The sequence below is a fragment of the Mesoplodon densirostris genome, chromosome 12, assembly GCF_025265405.1.
Source record: "Mesoplodon densirostris isolate mMesDen1 chromosome 12, mMesDen1 primary haplotype, whole genome shotgun sequence".
Classification (NCBI taxonomy): Eukaryota; Metazoa; Chordata; class Mammalia; order Artiodactyla; family Ziphiidae; genus Mesoplodon; species Mesoplodon densirostris.
In genome coordinates this window covers 7,960,947-7,980,388 of record NC_082672.1, presented here as the reverse complement: position 1 = coordinate 7,980,388, position 19,442 = coordinate 7,960,947, and the positions used below count along the sequence as shown (strand labels likewise).

Here is a 19,442-nt window from a genome sequence, read left to right as displayed (position 1 = left end):
CATCTCCATCCTCCAAACCTGGGCTGCCTCCAGTCGTCCTGATAAATGTTTCCATACATGTCCTCTTTGTTTATCCATTCTCTGTATAATAGTTTGCATCTGCTAGTTCCAAACTCCTAACCCATCCCCCCTAACCCCTGCCCCTTGGCAACCACAGTTCTGTTCTCTATGTCTGTGAGTCTGTTTCTGTTTCGTAGATAAGTTTATTTGTGTCATATTTTAGATTCCACATATAAGTGATAGCATATGGTATTTGTCTTTCTCTGTCTGACTTACTTCACTTAGTATGATCATCTCTAGGTCCATCCATGTTGCTGCAAATGACATTATTTCATTCTTTTTTTCTGCTGAGTAGTATTCCATTGCATATATATACCACATCTTCTTTATCCATTCATCTGTCAGTGGACATTTAGGTTGCTTCCGTGTCTTGGCTATTGTAAATAGTGCTGTTATGAACATTGGGATGCATGTATCTTTTTGAATTAGAGTTTTTTCTGAATATATACCCAGGAGTGGGATTGCTGGATCTTATGGCAACTCTATTTTTAGTTTTTGAGGAACCTCCATACTGTTCTCCATAGTGGCTGTATCAATTTATGTTCCCACCAACAGTGTAGGAGGGTTCCCTTTTCTCATACATGTCCCCTTTGGACATTTGGGAGGTTTCCCGTGGAGTATAATGCCTAGAGGTGGAACGACCGGGTCCTGGGATGCATGCAAGTTTAGTGCCCTAAATAATGTCAGATTGCTTTCTGTGTACACCCATTGAATGTCCTGTTTGCCCATGTACACATTTGGTACTTTCCAATTTTCTAATTTTGGCCAGCCTCCTGAGTGTTTTAGGTTGCACGTCTCTGGTTACCAGGGAGGCTCAGCACATCTTCGTGCGTATTGCTTTGCTATTTGTGTTTCTCCTCTGTGGTTTGCCTTGCCATATCCTTGCCCACGTGTATGGAATTTTCTGGATATGTTGGACTTATTGGATTGGATTTGTCCCCTTCAATTTATAGGATTGCCTTTTATATTCTAAACTTTACCCTGTTGTTGGTTTTAGACATTGCAAGTATGTTTCCCTCAATGTTTTAGCTACCCATTAACTTTGCCTATTTTTTGTTTCATTGACCAAAAATTCTTAAATCCTTAATTGATTTGATATGGTCAGATCAGTATGTTTTCACCTACTGACTGTTGTCTGGGTTTTGTTTAAGAAATCTTCTTCTGTACCTGAAGGCCACAGACACTCTCCTATTAGCTTATGGCTCCGTCACATTCAGGCCTGAATCCATCTGCCTTGCTCCCTCAATGCCACTGCGAAGCAGGGATCCACCTTTATTGGTCTCAGTACTGAGCTGGTTTTCTGAGCACCAGCTAATAAGCGATGCATCATTTATTAAGTTCCCACTTCTGAGTCTAAATTAGTTGACAGCCTAAAACCTGTCTGCTATGTTTAAGGAACCCAACAACTCGTAACTTATATATGTGCTCCTGGGCTTCAGATCGGGGCTAAGATGCAGGCGCCTCGCCAGGGTTATCAATGAATGTCCCACACCTGTGAAGCTCCATGTGGCTGGAGATACATGAACCAGATAATGAACCAGATCATTTAGACCTCAGATTCGTATACAACCAGCAGACAATCATGTTCACGCTCTTGGCCTTAAAAGATAAATACACGTTTGTTAGCAAATGCCCAAATATCAATACTTATCCTCTAAAACATGCTTTCTGATTCTGGACTTTGCTATCTAACTGCCCATCACTGAAATGAAGGAGAAATACTCTTCAAAGCCGGAACATCAGTCATGCAAAAGCAGAAGGGATATGAATGTCCCCCCAAGATACTCAAGTGTTTCTTTAAAAAATGAGGATTGTCTTTGGGAGAATGATGCCTGCTGTCCATACCTCTCAAGAGGAGGTGACAGCGTATGAACATACTTCATCAGTGTAGAACGAGACCATGATTTTCAGACCCACCAACACCTTCCTTAGGTGTACTTGGGGGCTCAAATGGGACTTGTTAACTGTTCCATTCCCTGGGCAGTGACATAAGCTCTTAGTCACAAGGTTTCAATGGGATGGCAGGTCTACCCAGGGCTCCCTCTGCTTCTGTGTTACAGTTTTATGATTTATTTCAGTGATAAATTAATTAGTGCCTGTTGATTGAAAAAGCAGTAGAAATAATCCTCATTTCTTTTTAGGAGTTTTAAAGGTGGATTTTATCAAAAGGACTTATCATTTATAAGAAGCAAACAAAATTTCATGAAAATTGCAATTTTCCCAAATTTAAGTTGAAGTCTTAGTTTAATTACTTCAAAATAGAGATATAATACTTAGCATAATAAATTCCTATGAAGAAGAGGGTATAGACCAGAGGGCTTTTTTGTAAACATGAGAAATCTATGGACTCTTTATTATTCAGGATAAGCCAGGTGTGCATGTAACAAACACTCCCCAAATCTCTGTAGATTAAAACCACAAAAGAGGGACTTCCCTGGTGGCGCCGTGGTTAAGAATCCGCCTTCCAATGCAGGGGACACAGGTTCAAGCTCTGGTCCGGGAAGATCCCACATGCCACGGTGCAACTAACCCCAGGCACCACAACTACTGAGCCTGCGCTCTAGAGCCCATGAGCCAGGACTACTGAGCCCACGTGCCACAACTACTAAAGCCCATGTGCCTAGAGCCTGTGCCCTGCAACAAGAGAAGCCACCACAATGAGAAGCTCGCGCACCGCAACGAAGAGTGGCCCCCCGCTGGCCACAACTAGAGAAAGCCGGGGTAGCAATGAAGCCCCGACACAGCCAAAAAAATAAATAAGTAAATAAAATTTTTAAAATAAATAAATAAACCCCACAAAAGATTAACTCCTGTCTGTGCCACGTGGATTCCCTGGGGGCTCCTCTCCTGGTCACAGGGTCCTCACTCTTTAATCCAGGCTGTCTTAGCAGCCACTGCCTGGACCATCGCAGAAAAGGGGGAGTTCTAGAGGGTCCTGCTTCAGCAATTAAATGCTCACAACTCCTTGGCAAATCTGGGGAGGGGGCCTCACTCAATCACGCAGGACCAAGCACTGCAATCCTATCACGTCCCTGTGACGGGCTGGGGAGGGAGGAGAGGAAACAAAAACATTTTTGGCAAATAGTGCTCGTGAGATGAGTACCACCATAGATCTCTTTTAAAAGAAAAAAAAAATTAAGAATACAGAATTCAGTTTGAGAAACACTGACTTAGGAAGATACATGCTTTTGAATGCAAATGATTACTACAAAGTAGCTTTCGCCTTCACAACTGGTTAAAAAAAATAATTTGGTCAAAGTGTAAACACAATTTAAAAAGTTCTTACTGAAAAATAGGAACTATGATGGCCCATTTCTCAGAGAAACCACAACTTCGGGGCATTGTGAGAGCAGAAAGAAGATGGTACCCAAGGCCCCCAAACTCTCGGGGCACATGTTTTTGTTGTTGTTGTTGTTTTGTTTTTTGCGGTATGTGGGCCTCTCACTGTTGTGGCCTCTCCCGTTGCGGAGCACAGGCTCCGGACGCACAGGCTCAGCGGCCATGGCTCACGGGCCCAGCCGCTCGACAGCATGTGGGATCTTCCCGGACCGGGGCACGAACCCATGTCCCCTGCATCGGCAGGCGGACTCTCAACCACTGCGCCACCAGGGAAGCCCATCAGAGGACATGTTAAATAGAGTTCAAGGAGGGGCAGCCAGGCCTCTCCTCAGTCACAGCCAGCAGGCAGGGCCAGCTCCGCACAGGGATTTAGAGAAAACACTCTGAAAAGATGCCTGTGAACCTAGCTGACAGGGAACACCAGAGAGGACGCCAGGACCACTGCCAGCTTGCTGAGAGGCTGGTAAGAGCTGGACGAAGGAAAACAGGAGAGGGAGCCAGTCCCGGAGAAGAAGACCCACAGGAATACAGGAGGCAGCTGACCCAACCCGAGGGCGCTCTGAGAATACCATCCTGGACTCTCCCTATCACCGTGGCTGGGAGCACTTGTGCGATGGAACTGATGTCGCCCTGGCTGTCGTTGGCCTGTATGGAAAGGGCTGGCAACCCAGAGACAGGGTGATAGTGCCTTATGCTCCAGGCCCAGGCAGAAAGACACCTGCCGGGGATCCTACTGGGCTAAGTTGCACTTTGGCTGGAATCCTGCAAACACCTGAAGCCCTGGAAAAGCTAGAGCTGGACGTGTGCAAGAGCTAACAGAGCCTAGTGGAAAACGTCCCCCGGCTAGTGAGGAGAAAGGCCTTCGTATGAATTTATAGGCTATTATTATCTGTGTTCTTATTAAAATAGTTGCTGAAGCATTCAGGAGACTGAAAAGAAATGATGATAAGAATGTGGATGGGTGGAGATGTGGTTTGGCTTTTATTTGTGACACAGCAGAGGATTTGTTTAGAAAAATCCTTGGCTAACTAGTTACTTACAGATACTCAATTTGCCTATTTAGAACTAAAAATTTGTGTATCTAGACATGTTCCTATGGTTTAAGACACTGGACATTCTTTTTTTAATTTATAATTCTTGGAGTTTTTTATTGAGATAAAATGACATAATATTAGTTATAGGTGTACAACATAATAATTTGATGTTTGGTGTATTGCAAAGTGATCACCGCAGTAAGTCTAGTTAAGATCCATCACCAGACATGCTTAATACATTTTTTTCTTGTGATGAGAACTTTGAAGATTTGGTCATGTAGCAACTTTCAAATATGCAGTATGGTATAATTAACTGTAGTCATCAGACTGTACATCATATCCCCTTGATTATTTTTTTGGACATTGTTTATCATTTGATATTTAGAACTTTTCTGTTTCAGCAGCAATCAGTGACATTGATTGGTGCCATTGGGGAGTTCAATGACATGTTTAATCCCATCCACTCACATCAAGTTTTGGTGTCCGACCCCTGCCAAGTTCTGAGTCTTTAGGATTAGAGTTTTAGAACTGAGAATGCCATCTGTTTTTCCCTCTCTCCGTCATGTACTTTAACACCTCTCCTCCCCCAAATCCTCGCAGATTTGTTTTTAAGAAACGACGAACTGTTCCACCACGTGACCCACAGCTGCAAGCCTTCAACCTTTGCTGGTATTAAGGCTGCACTTTGGATCCCTGGGGAACTCTAGAAAGATGCACTTTTGCTGTTCCAGGGAGCGAGCCCAGTCGTGGGACGGGAGGGGGACTCCCTCTTGGGCCAGACGCAATCTCTTGGAATAAATATCTCCTCTACAGAGCATCCTCACCAAAGAGCTGGCTGAGCCCAAAGTCCAATACAGGGACCACCAGCCATATGTGGCTGTGGAGCCCTGAAATGTGGCTGGTCTACATGGAGATGTGATGTGAGAGCTGCACCGTGGATTTCAAAGATTTAGTGTGATGTAAACACATCAACTATCTCATCAGTAATTTCACGTTGAGTACATGTTGACATGATTGTACTGGGGATAGATCGGATCAAATGCAACATAGTCTTAAAATTAATTTTGCCTATTTCTTTTTACCTTTTTAATGTTGCTACTAGAAAATTTAAACTGACGTAGGTGACCCTATATTTTTATTGGACAGCGCTGGTCTAAGTGTCTGGAATTTGATTTTAACTATTTTAGTAAGCGTCAAGATGATCATTTTGATTGTGAGCATTGCTTTACCATATGAACTCTGTATGGTACATATTTTATCTACTCTTGTTTTAAAGTATAATGAGGTTTTTTAAAATTTTTCAAGCCACTGTGGGTAATTTCGCAAATTCTCTTTTATGGATGCCAGGCAGCATTATTGCCACCTAGGAGCCAGCCAGCGTTCTATGATGTTAAACATTTGCTCCTGGACCTTCTGGTTCTGGCCTTCATCTGACTGATGGGGGTGTCTGTGAGGCAGTGGCGGATTGGTGTACCACAGCAGTCACTGTGCACTTCCCCCTGGCCTCACCCAAGCTCTCCAGCTCCTGATGCTTCTAGAAATGACCTATATAGGTCGTTGAACTTTGAGCATGACTCCTGGTCCTCCAAATCAGTGAACCCCGAATCCTCAAGTAATATTTTGTTCACACAGACTTCTTAGAGGGTAAAAGGTTCTAGAGAACAGAGCATGTTGGGAATTTGTGACGACACTAAGTCAGTGTTAGATTCAAGAAGAGATGAATTCCCCTTCTCATCAGTGGCTTCACCTTTCCTTGTGAAATATGACAACTGTTGAAAAATCCACCCACTGAGATCAAGCAGGTGAAACTGCAAGGCTGGAAATGCAGCCACCTGATGCGATTCCCTCCCCTGCCGGCGCCAGAGCCTACTGATCAGCTGGGTTCTTGCACCTCAACCCGGGGGACTCATGTTCCGTCTTGGCCAAGAAGAATAAATACTAGGAGTCAGCAGGTGAGGCAGGACTTCGTGGACCATCTTCTCACACGAGTCTCCAGGGAGGTTGTTAAAATGCAGATTCTGATCCGAGGTAGGGCATCTTTAACAAGCTCCCTGGAGACCACACTGTGGACTCATGGACCACACTTTGAGCAACAAGGTTCTCCAAGCGTCATTTACTTGTGTTCACATTTGTGAAAAATTACCCTGCCTAAGGCCTGGGAGATCAACAGTGCCAGATGAACATTAAATATACCTGGTAAACTTAAGAAAATCTAATAAAAAAGAAATCCATTCCTTTTTTTTTTTTAAAGGCATAATGACAGTAGTCTTTACAAGGGGATTCATGTAGGACTACCTTGAAAAGAATCTCCCTACCTAGTGCATTGTAGTATAAGGTACAGTTTACTAACTGAAAAGATTTTTGAAAGTGCCAAGTGAATTATCATCTGGAAGTAAAATATCTCTGAAATGTTGTAAAAATAATATTAGTGTCAACCGCCTCCATTTTTGAGCACTCACTGTGCGCCAGGTGTGTGTATTGCTGACCTTAAACAAAATTAACAGTAATTGTTATTTAGCAAAAATGAGTTTATTTGGGAATAGCAGAGGAATTACGGTTTGGGACACGCAAACTATGGCAATCCATAGCCCAGTCTGAGGAGACAAAGGGAAGGTTAGCTTTTATTAGGTTCTGGGAAGAAATTGGGGAGGGTCGTTTTGAACAAAAGTTCATTGGAAGATGAGAGTTTGGGGTTGTGACGGTTTCACATTGGTGGCGTTGATAGGCAGTTTGCTGTTACTGAGAGTTGTGGCAATCTTTCTTCCTCTGCTATGTAAGTTGAGGTGAGGTGTATGTGCTATTCGTATGCTACTGATGAGAGTTTAAATAATACATTGGTAAGAAAATGTTCCGACTAAAATACAGCATCTCTAGCCTGACCCTGACTGGTTGTCTCTCTCTTTTTTAAAAAAATTATTTTGTATTGAAGTATAGTTGATGTACAATGTCATGTTAGTTTCAGGTGTACAGCAAAGTGATTCAGTTTTACATACACATGTACCTATTTTTTTCAGATTCTTTGCTTCTATAAGTTATTACAAAATATTGAGTATAGTTCCCTGTGTTATACAGTAAGTCCTTGTTGGTTATCTACTTTATACATAGTAGTGTATATATGTTAATCCCAATCTCCTAATTTATCCCTCCCTGCCTTTCCCCTTGGGTAACAAGTTTGTTTCTTGACCAGAAACCAATCCCATGTCAGGAGAGCTCTGAACACCATGTTTATAACAGATTGTTATTTACAATGTCTTTCTCTTCCTTGGCAATTTAAATTAAAATGTCAACTTCAAGAAGTGTTTCAGAAAGTCACCAGAAAGAATTGTAAATAGAGCTGGATTAATCAAAAAAAGATGACTAAAGTATGCTTTTAACATCATTGTTGATGTAAAACAAAAGTCTTGGCAGAATTAAAAGACGCTTAAGAGCCAAATAGAGCAAGTAGCCGTTAGCTCAGTAAATGAGTGTCAGGACACCAGCGTGTACAGTTTACCTGTGAGCAACCCCGTTTCAACGAGTGTCGTTACTAGGTAACAAGACTCCAAACAGACAGACGTTGCCAGGAGCATTTCCCATCTTCCTTTGCTCCTAGTGAAAGCAGGCAGACACCTCTTAGATGGATAAATGTGTGACAAAACACAATGCCAAGCTAGATACGAAAGATAACATTCTATATGGTGCCATTTATATGAAATTCTAGAAAGGCAAACTGTAATGACAAAACGGAGATGAGTGTTTGCCAGGGGCCAAAGCTGGGGGCAGGGAATTGACTGCAAAGAGACAGGAGGAAACTTTTGGGGGCGATGGAGATACTCCACATCATGATGGCAGCGGTGGTTATATACATTTGTATATACATTTGTCAAAATTCATTGAAATGTAACTTAAAATTGCTGAATTCTACTGGACATAAATTATATTTCAATAAAGCAGATTTTAAAATCTATCTATCTATCTATAATAACCTGACATAGCGTTTCTATTCTTTTGTATCTGACTCAGACTATGCAAAATCTGGTAACGCTTTGGCAATAGAAAATAAGCATGATTTAATTTAAAAATATAGAGCTAGAAGTTGTTGTCAAAGAATAAGAGCTGCAACAGTTACTACACATGAGTTGCCAAGACTTTCCTGGATGAATTCCATCCGAGATACGGCTTTTAGTCTCTCAAGGTCTTTGGACACCCAGAAAGTGGGTCATCTTTCAGCATATCTGCGTCACTGTAGAGAGCGTGTTAGTAAATCAAAGACCAGCTGGATTTGTTCTTAAACTGGCAAAATACTTGCTTGGAAGCACTATTAATCCTTTCATTTACTGAATGGGGAAAATTGGTTTTATGGTCTCCATTACCTTCAGTTGCTATCAGCACTTCATATTCTGTTGGTGTAGGATATATACTAGGCATTAAACTTGTGCTTAGGAAAAGCAGAGATCATGTGACTGCTTGATTCTAATAAATGTTAAAAGTTTGAAATTAAGACTAATACTACATATTTTTATGGAGTAAATTTGAGTAGTGAAACAATTATTTTCATTCTTTAATGCAAAATTATTTTGCCAAAAGTATTCAGTTATTATGCAAAAGCATTGTTCTGGACTGAGTTCTCCAGATAATTCTGCTTTCGGCAACAAGTAACAGAAAACCAACCTAAATGGGCTTAGACAGTAAGCACAGTTCCAGGCTCCTGGATCTGGGATTCTAGAGATAGAACAGCATCCAGGGTTGTTTAGACCTGGGTCTCCACACTGAGCCATGGTTTCCTCCCCTTCTCCACCCTCCACTCGGCTTCTCTCCTGGGGGTAGGATGGCTGCTAAGATCTATTTGAGCCCACCCTTTCCCCATTAATTCCCTGAGGGGAGAGAGAGAAGATTCCTCGGATGCCTCTGATTTACAGGCAATGAAGGACTTTCCCAGAAGCCCTTTTTCTCATTGGTTCAGATTTGGTCACATATCTATCCCTCATTGGTTCAGAATGGGTCATGTGCCCAGTCACTGACATAAAGGATAGAATTATCCTTAGATGATCAGACATCCGCCTACAATTGGAAACAGCGTCAGCTTCCCTGACAACACGAATTGATGAAGTACGTGTGGGGGGCGGGGGATGGTGTAGTGGGGGGTTCTACTAAGAAAAAGAAAGGGAGAGTGATACTGAGTCAATGACAAAAAAAGGTGCATAATGTCTAATTTAAATCCATCGCTTTAAAAATGAGTTATCTTTTCTTGCTACAAAAGTAATGTAGGTTTAAATTTTAATTTTAAGAGAATATTTATAGCCAAAAAGAAGAAAGTAAAAGCCACCTTAATCCCACTACCTCTGAGAGCCATTAATGATATGATACAAGCATACTTTTAAACAATAAAATAAATATTATACTCTGCACACTGCAGACACAGTACAGCATAATGGTGAGCAATACAGACTCAAGTAGCAACTTCCTGGTTCAACTACTCCTTGTCTGTCTTTGTTGGGTTAACTACTTAGCTTTCCTGTGCCTAAACTTCTTCCTCCCTGTAATGGAAATAACAGTACCTGTATAAGTTCATCCAGCACTAACCCTCTAGTTCAGAGGTTGGCAGTCTACCACCTGCAGGCCAGACCTGGCTTGCTGCCTGTTTTGTAAATAAAATTTTATTGGAATCCAGCCACAGCCATCCATTTATATATCCACTTATGGCTGCTTTCACAGAGCAGTGGCACAGTTCAGTAGTTCTAGCAGAGACCTGATAACTCACACAACCAAAAGTACTTACTATCTGGCCCTTTGCAGAAAAAGTTTCCTGGGTTAGACCATCAGATCTCTATTGTCTTGTCAAAATTTAACATGTCATAATTCTGTGGTCATGTAGTAACTTAACTAGCCTGGAGACCTGATCAGAAAAAAGTGACATCTGCAGAGCAAGAGATATTTATTTTATGAGTTAGAAAGAGTTAAGAACCATGAATAGCTGAAAAATCTACAAAGGTGTTTAAGCGTCACATTATCTATCTGAATTGACTAGAGATCTTGAAATATGTGAAGTATGATTTCCCTTAAACTCTGGGGCGTTGACGTTGGATGGACCAGAATGAAAGTAATTTGTTCAGTCTTATCTAAGACATACAAGTCATGGCTATAGGCAGAAAATAAGAAGATTGAAGAGGAAATAAAAGAGATTCCATAATAAATTATTTTGAATATTGCTTTTGAAAAGAAAGGATTGTCCCTGTGTGCTCTGAGTGAACAGTGATGTACATGTACCTGAGCAGAGCTGTCGGCTCTCCCTGGAGAGGAACGAACAGTCTGAGATGAACATGACCCAGGTCTAAGTTGTGGAAAAACCCTAAGTGAAAAGATAAAAATCACTGGAATAAGTGATACATTCATGGAGGAAAACGGCTCTCATATGATGAGTGGTTTTAATCTTGAATTTAAAGGTCCTCAAAAGTTAAATTATTTTAATCAAGGCCAACTTTTCCATAAAACAGTGTTTTAACTAAAGATTAAATACTTGGTCAAGTGCATGATGTCCTTCTTTAAAATTATACAGAAGTCACCGTCAACTACAAAGAAGTTTTCTAGAATAAAAAGCTTTTTATACAGTCAGCAATGCAGTGAGAGGATTAAGAACAGAGGCTCGGGGCTTCCCTGGTGGCGCAGTGGTTGAGAGTCCGCCTGCCGATGCAGGGGACACGGGTTCGTGCCCCGGTCTGGGAAGATCCCACATGCCCGCGGAGCGGCTGGGCCCGTGAGCCATGGCCGCTGAGCCTGCACGTCTGGAGCCTGTGCTCCACAACGGGAGAGGCCACAACAGTGAGAGGCCACAACAGTGAGAGGCCCGCGTACGGCAAAAAAAAAAAAAAGAACAGAGGCTCTCCATCAACTGCCTGGATTTCAAATCCTAGCTTAGCCATCTTCCTTCTATTGAATCCTTAGTGTCTTAAGCCTTGTTTTTCTTATCTATAAAATAGGATCAATAAAAGTACTAACTTTAGAGAGTCTTGATGAGAATTAAATGAAATAATTCATGTAAAGTACTTAGCCCAGAATCTAACAAATATTGCACACTCCATAGAAGTTAGCCATTTTAATGTGGGCAATATATAGAAACTAATTGTGAAAAACATTTTGATAACCAACCATGTAATAAATACAGTCATCCCTTGGTATCTGCGGAATATTGGTTCCACAACCCTCTGCAGATACCAAAATCCTCGGATGCTCAAGACCCTTATATAGAATGGGTCTCAGTTGATGCTCTGTATCCACATGTTCTGCATCCACAGATTCAACCAGTCACAGGTCCCACAGTTGGTTGAGTCCACAGATGCAAACCCTGTGGATGTGAAGAACCAACTGTATTGTCGTGATATACTAAGTTCTTTCACTTACGGTATTTCTGCTTTATTTTTGGAGCAGCAAAGGTGAAGGTAGGGGTCTTAGAAATTCGAGGATTAGCTCAGGGAACGTTTTAATAAGGATTGTATTAGTTACAGTACAGGTCGACTTGCTGCTGAAACACCACAAAAATACAGTGACAAAAAAGAGAAAAGTTTCTTTTTCTTTAACATGCCCAGAGTTGAGTAGCCCAGCGCTTAAGGCAGCTCTGTTCCGTGAGGTCCTCTAGGACCCAGGTTCCATTTATCTTGTTTCTCCGTCTTCGCCTGCAATAGGTTGTATAATCAAAGCCATTTCACCAGCATTGTCTTCCATCCTTCAGGAAGAGAAGACAGTGAATGAAGAGCAAGCCATTTCCTTTTTAAAGGATGGGACCCATGGCTTCTGCTCTCACCTCACTGCTGAGATCTTAGTCACTGGGCCACCTGTGGTTGAAAGAGAGGCTAGAAAATATGACTTTAGCTAGGCTGCCATGCCCCCAACTAAAATTCCATGGGTTCTGTTATCAAAAGGGAGATGAAAAGAATGGATGGTGGAATCATTTAGCAGTTTTCCACCGGCGTTGCTATGGTAACTACTAATATTGCTTCATTGACCCCTAGATACTGTTAATTTTGAGACAAATCATCATTTTATGCACCACTCAGTAAGAAAAACCACACTATTGAAACTGAGCACATTGCTTTCTTATCAGCCAAGTTGTAGGACACGTCCTAATTTCGAGATTTTTCAACTGTGAAGAATGTGTGTCTTGGTATAGAAGAAATACAGTACTGGAAAGACTTAGGAAAAGAAAGTGATCTAAAGACATCCATTTTGCAGTCTTCTTCTGTGTGTGTGCCTTTCCTTGGAGCAAGCATAGGCAGCAGATATGCAGCTTTGGTTGACCTGTTGAGTGTAATGTTTAGAACAGGTGATTGACAAGGTATTGTACTATCAGCCTGAATTTAAGTCAAATTCCTCTGACTGCTGGTAGAGGGACTTTTGACTCAAAGTCTTGGGGAAAATTTGCCTAGATTTTCACTCATTCTGGACCAGATCTGGAGTTGAGTAAACAGACAGTGAGGGTCCTGTTTTTGCTAGCCAGGGTTCTCACTTAATAGAAGGACAAAGACTGAGGGCTATACTCTGAGGGAACAGACATGCCATGGCACTTGACTTCCTGTCTCAACATTCAGTCATCACCCAAACACTGGCTGAACACCAAGCACTTTGCTTGGTGCCACAGTGCAGTCCCTGCCCTCCAAGAACTCCAGAGCTCATGCAGGGAGAAAAATAAGTAGACCTGTAAAGGCATGCAGTTGCATATGGGCTATGATAGAAGTCTGGTAAGTATAGGCACAGACTGGGGATCATCAGTTCCCAAGACCTCCCAGTGGCAGGGAAATCAGTAGTGGTGAGGTGTAAGGACTCTTCAAACAGAAGTAACAGAATATGCAAGTGCATGGAAACATGAAACAGTGGTCACTTCAAGGGGACTGAGTTATGATCCTTTTGGCACACAGGACTAGAAGCAGTGGGTATGTCCAGCTTTGTTTCCCTTACAGTGCCTTATACATAGGAGGCAAACAGCAATATTGTTTTAATCGAATTAAAGAAAAGACCAACTTCTTGGATGGCCAAATAGAAACGAGCTGAATTTTCCTGGATCAAAAAGATGCTGGATTCCAGTAAATGGACAGAAGCGAAAAGATACCTTTGGTGCCATGCTTTGGGAACTTACCGTTATTCTAGCTTATTTGACAACTTAAGGTTTGAGGATTTAATGGATAAAGAAACTTGTTTGGAACTGCTTTCACCAGTTTTATGCTTATTTTCTCCAATTTAATAAATGCACAAATGTATTTCACTTTAGAACACACCTTTTATCCTTGTTTACTCAGAGCATGTAGTACTGCTCGTATTACCGTAATAGGTTCTCAATGCAGCAAGCACATCTGTGTGAATTTGACCTATTACAAAGGCTGGAGAATCAGACTTCTTATTCTCAGGTTTTAAGATGTACTAATGAAAGACCCTGGTCTGTTCAGTAAGATCATCTGGTAGCTTTGAATCTGGTCAACGACAAATCTATAATATGCAGATGTTTCTTGCTGTATATTGCTACTGAAATCTGCTTCTCTTATATAGATCACTGTTACAGATGAGGAAGTTAGTAATCCATCCTTTTTAGATCTGGTGAGAACTCCCCAAATGAGGAAGTGCACACTTATACTTATGTTTGCTTGGTAAGTTTGACTTGTGATGGATTCAAAAGCTTGTGTCAAATTTACAATGCATCCCGTTCTTCAGATCAGGTTGAAGTTATCTCTTGTCCTGCCTTGTCTTTCAATGTTGCTCCAGGTTCACAAGTGCTGTGGTTTATCAAGGACTTGTCATGCGCCTGGGAATTACAGGAGGCAACCTCTATATCGACTTTTTCATCTCGGGAGTTGTGGAACTGCCGGGAGCCCTCTTGATCTTACTAACCATTGAGCGTTTTGGTCGGCGCCTACCCTTTGCGGCAAGCAATATAGTGGCAGGGGTGGCATGTCTTGTCACTGCATTCTTACCAGAAGGTAATTGTTCCCTAAGTCTGTTTGGCGGCCAAGAACTTGAAAAAAAATCTTAAAATAATCAAGAATGGAGAACTTATCTTTAGCAAATGGGCCATAGCATCAAAATCGTAGTGCCAGTCATGCTCTAGTGATGCTCTATTTTCTGCCTAACCAGCCTAACTACTTTGAGTATAAAAGATTGGTTCTATAGATTTTTCTGTTTTCTCCATTTCTCAGTTCATTTATGGATGAAATAGATGTGTGAAATCTAGCTTGGAGTGATGTAGTTTACTTTTTAAAAATTTTTAATTGAAGTATAGTTGATGTACAATACTATAAGTTTCAGGTGTACAATATAGTGATTCATAATTTTTAAAGGTTATACTCCATTTATAGTTATTATAAAATACTGGCTGTATTCCCCGTGTTGTACAATATATCCTTGTAGATTATTTTATACCTAATAGTTTGTACCTCTTAATCCCCTACCCTATGTTGCCCCTCCCCACTTCCTCTCCCCAGTGGTAACCCACTAGTTTGTTCTCTATATCTGTGAGTCTGCCTCTTTTTTGTTACGTTCACTAGTTTTTTGTATTTTTTAGATTCCACAGATAAGTGATATCATACAGTATTTGTCTTTCTCTGTCTGACTTACTTCACGTAGTATAATGCCCTCCAAGTCCATGCATGTTGCTGCAAATGGCAAAATTTCATTCTTTTTTATGGCTGAGTAGTATTCCATTATATATATATATATATATATATATATATATATATATATATATATATATATATACCACATCTTTATCCATTTATCTGTTGATGGACACTTAGGTTACTTCTTGGCTATTGTAAAAACACTGCTGTGAACATAGAAGTACATGTATCCTTTCAAATTAGTGTTTTTGGTTTTTTCTTGGATATAGACCCAGGAGTGGAATTAATGTAGTTTATTTTTGATCACCTTTATCCAACTTAATTTTGTGATAGCATTGACCCTGTTTCACATTTCTTCCACGTGGCCAATCCCATGTGAAACACTGAGGTTGCAAAGGGAAGGAAAACACATCTTGACTTCAAAAGGTTGACAACCTAGTGAGGAATATAGACACTTTAATGCTCTCACAACAAACTATGATAAATGAACTAATAGAATGACTTACAAGATTTAGAAATAGGAAAAAAAAGGTGCAAGAAGTGATTAATCCATGGGGATAGTCAGGAGAAGCTTCCCAGAGGTGAGAACTAGGCATGTATAAAGAAGGAAAAGAAACGTGCCCTACAGAAGGGAAGGCTAGGCATGATTTTACAAAGGAAAGCATGGTTCTCAGAAGTAGGCACCACCTTTGATGGTTTGGGAACCAAACGTTCTTTGTTATCACAGGAATATCCTGGCAAGGAGGCTGAGGGATCATCCGTCACCAGTGGAGATGGCCTCACAGCCAAGGCCAAGCCAAGAGCTTGGGCGTGGTCTTGTGAGCTTCAGGTGGAGGACAGGTGGCCTCCAAGTCGCTGTTGCAGTTTGGACAATGGCAATGAGGTGGAGAGGTGCTGAGAGCAGGAATCAAGGTCGTGGCAGTCGGGCCTGAATGGGAGACGGTGATTTCAGAGATGTTTCAGAGATAAATTGGGGGTGGGGGGGTTTGATGACCGGTGTATGGCACAGAGGTTGTCAGTGACTCCAAATACACTGTTAATGGAAAGCCGGTTATCTCTGCCTCAGCACACAGCGGGCACTGGACAGAGGAAGCCTTTCAAACTCCCAGGGAATGTGTGTTTTAGAGCAGATTTATTATTTCAGCATTTCAGGAGGTGTGGGATGGGAGGTGACTGGCAGAGCTGGAGTCCCTGTTAGTTCTTTGTGTCAGCACAAGAGAAGCTGCCTTTTCTTTTGCGAATCCTCTGCGGATCAGGGAAGAACTGATAATATTGTGGAAGTCGAAACAGTCAGACACTTACAGATGAGTTTATTAATTAAATAAGGATTTATGAAAAATCCCAGAACATCAGATAGACCCTATTTAAATAAAATTACAGAAATGTCCATCTTCAGAAGAGAAGGGTGGAAAAAAGATGTGAAGTCTTGTCATACTGGAATGGTTGATGATAAACAACTGACTGTTTACATTTATCTCATTTTTCTTGAGCATATTAGTTTCCTAGTGCCGCTGTAACAAAGTACCACAAACTGGGTGACTTGCAACACAGAAATTTATTCTCTCACACACCTGGAGCCTGGGAGTCTGAAATCCAGGTGTGGGCCAGGCCATGCTCTCTCTGAAGGCTCTAGGTGAGGATCCTTCCCTGCCTCTTCCTAGCTTCTGGTGGTTGCCAGCCATCCTGGGCATTCCTCGACATCATTCCAATCTCCGCCTCCATCTTCACATGACCTTCTCTGCATCTCTGTGCCTTAACTTAACCATTATATCTGCAAAGACCCTATTTTGAAATAAGGTCACATTCTGAGGTTCTGGGTAGACATGAACTTTGGGGAACCCTATTCAACCTACCACATTGAGTTAACACATTATAAGAGCTGGAGAAGATATTGGCCAATGTACATCTATTTAGTGTCTATTAATTTCTGCCAGTAAACTAGGAATAGAGATAGTGCAGTGAACAAGACAGACATAATTTCTGTCCTCGGGAATTATGCCCAATTTAGTAGAAGGTGACAGATCAGGAACATTGGAGACTTCACTGTTCTTTCTGTTTTACTTTGGCACTTTTTAGTTTTAGGTTTAATTTTTAAATGTAGTTCCCTAAGACAACATCATCTGTTCTCACTGCATATGGAACAGGAATCAAATATTAATTACGTATTCACTGCATATGAAGTTAGGAAAATGGAGAGAAAGATTAATGACTTAAGTGTGGCCCATCTTTCCATTATGTAACTTTCCCCAGAAGATTTTCTCTGGCCCTAGACTGATTGGGATGACTTTAATGTGTGTTGCGTTCAGCATGACCCCAGAAATCATTGAAGATCATATGTCCAAACCAATATTGAAGTAACTAAGTGGGTGAGAATCAAGCTATTTTATAGAGAACACTCTCCTATATTAGAAAATATAAGGCAAAGAATAGATTTTTCTGTTTGGTCGATCAGTTTTATTTTGTAGACAGAATATCCCAATTTAAGCCTTAGAATTGTTCTTAGCAACATTGAAAATGAATTGCTCTTATTCTGGATGCATTTTTATTTGTATATTCTGCAGATTCGGCTGCTTTTATAGTCACACACTGGTCATAATTGACTGCTCAGAATAAGTTCAAATCCCTAATGCTGTGTGTGAATACCAAGTATTAGCAGAGGTTCCTTGCTTGAGCTGACACCCTTACTTCCACTTAAGGGAACTTGGGGACTTGGTTACTTGGGCTGTTGAATTAACATTAGAAAGACTTTTCCTCTCAGCCTTTCTTGACATCATCACCAGGATGACTGCCCCTGAAGAGAATACTGAGCAGCCTTTTAGGGGAATCAGCTCTAAAATTATCTCAGAGAAAACGGTTTAACCAACTTTCCATCCACGAAGCATGACTTTTCATGGTCTGAAGAATGAAATTCTGGAAAAGAAAGTCTTTCAGGCTGTATCCTTATCTAAGACTCGCTGTTTCTGACCCAAATTTTTTAACTCGAATTAAAGCCTGAAAAAATAAAGAGCTTTCTAAATCCATACTCATCTGCCATCTTTAATTTGACTTTATTCAAGATGGCTACAAACGCAACAGTTTGGGTAAGTCTTTTTGAAATGAAAAACTTGTCTTGGACTTTTCTCTTTAAGTAAAAAGTAAGTCTGTTTATCTTACTTACTAGGAATTTTCACTACATTTTATTTCAGAACTCAGAGCAGATGGTGCATTCAGAGGAGATGTAAAATTGTGTTTGTTTAAAATCCTGCATCCTTTCTTCAAAAATTGAGGTATTATTCTCAATAATCTCTACCAGCTTGACCAAATCCCCATCAGAGGGACTTTCTTTCTCTGTGTTCTCAGGAATTCATGGGAGGTAGTTTCAGTTTCAGTCCTCATTCTTAACTTGTCTTGTTGTTTGCCATTGCTACCGAAAGATGTCTATTGCCACTCCAGGGTGAACTTAGCATATTACAGGGATAATCAGAAGTTTTCATGTGCATATGTAATAGTCATACATAACTTACACCTCCTATAAATTGTTTTTGTTTTACCCTTTAGTTAAAATGAGCAGTGCAGTGCCTTTGGGACTTCTCTTTTGTTACACATTTCAACAAATTCTCTGTCCCAGTGCAGTTAGATACTGGCCTTTACTTCTTAGAAAGAGTTGAGGGTCTTGAGAAAACTTGACAGCATTTTCTTAACGTTTTACTGAATTGACTAGGTATTTATCTGTATTCATTGAGCTAACCACATACATTTCTCATGGAGGCGGGGAGGGTGTGTGTGTTTTAATTTGGTTTCTTGGTTTTTGTTTGTGTTTGTTTTTCTGCAGTCAGTTATAAACTTAACTTGTCATTGAAGTTGTCAGTGGGACTCACTTGTAGAGCTGTCATGATTCAGTAGAAAAAACTATAGCTTCAGAACCTAACCTGGATAATCAAGTTATTTCCACGGGAGCCAACAGCGTTCTTCTCAGCAGCCTGAGAGCAGCGAGAGGTTGCCTGGTCAGGCCAGGACCCAGGGAATCTGAGCACCAGTTGCCACTTTTCCGTTCCCCAGCATCTGGCACTGCACCACCTCCTCACTGAAGGAAGGGGTGGAATGCATTTCCTAGTCCCCCTCCCTGGCCTTAATGAAAAAGTAAAGGCTAAATAAAACACTTGTTTACAACTGGGCCAGAGCAGATGGTGGCCCTGTGCATCAGCACGACTCTGCTGTTGTTCACTCCTTGATGTGACGTTCATGTGAGTGCTGCAGGTGTCCTCAGCTGGGAAAAACATCAAGGACACCAGGAGGTCTTCGGCCAGTTTGCAATCAACATATAACAAACTGGAGCCTCCCAGCAATGATCTGGATTCTGGAACCTTCTTTTTCTCTGCTTGCCCTCCTAGGCAATTGTTTTATTTAATGAGTTTTAGCTTTTTTATTGGTTGAATATTCTCTAAAAAGAACA

At 41.2% G+C, this 19,442-nt stretch overlaps 1 protein-coding gene across 2 annotated transcripts in view; it reads left to right on the top strand.

Moving 5' to 3' along the window:
• Positions 1-19,442, top strand: part of SLC22A3 (solute carrier family 22 member 3) — an 82,679-nt gene that overhangs the window by 51,090 nt on the left and 12,147 nt on the right. The window contains exons 6-8 of one of the 2 annotated variants that reach the window (XM_060114604.1): positions 13,947-14,044; positions 14,160-14,374; positions 15,738-15,951. In XM_060114604.1, the coding sequence (XP_059970587.1) occupies positions 13,947-14,044; positions 14,160-14,374; positions 15,738-15,760 (336 nt within the window). In that variant the 3' untranslated portion in view covers positions 15,761-15,951. Of the gene's footprint in view, positions 1-13,946; positions 14,045-14,159; positions 14,375-15,737; positions 15,952-19,442 lie in introns of those variants that run through there. The other variant, XM_060114603.1, reaches the window with a different exon arrangement.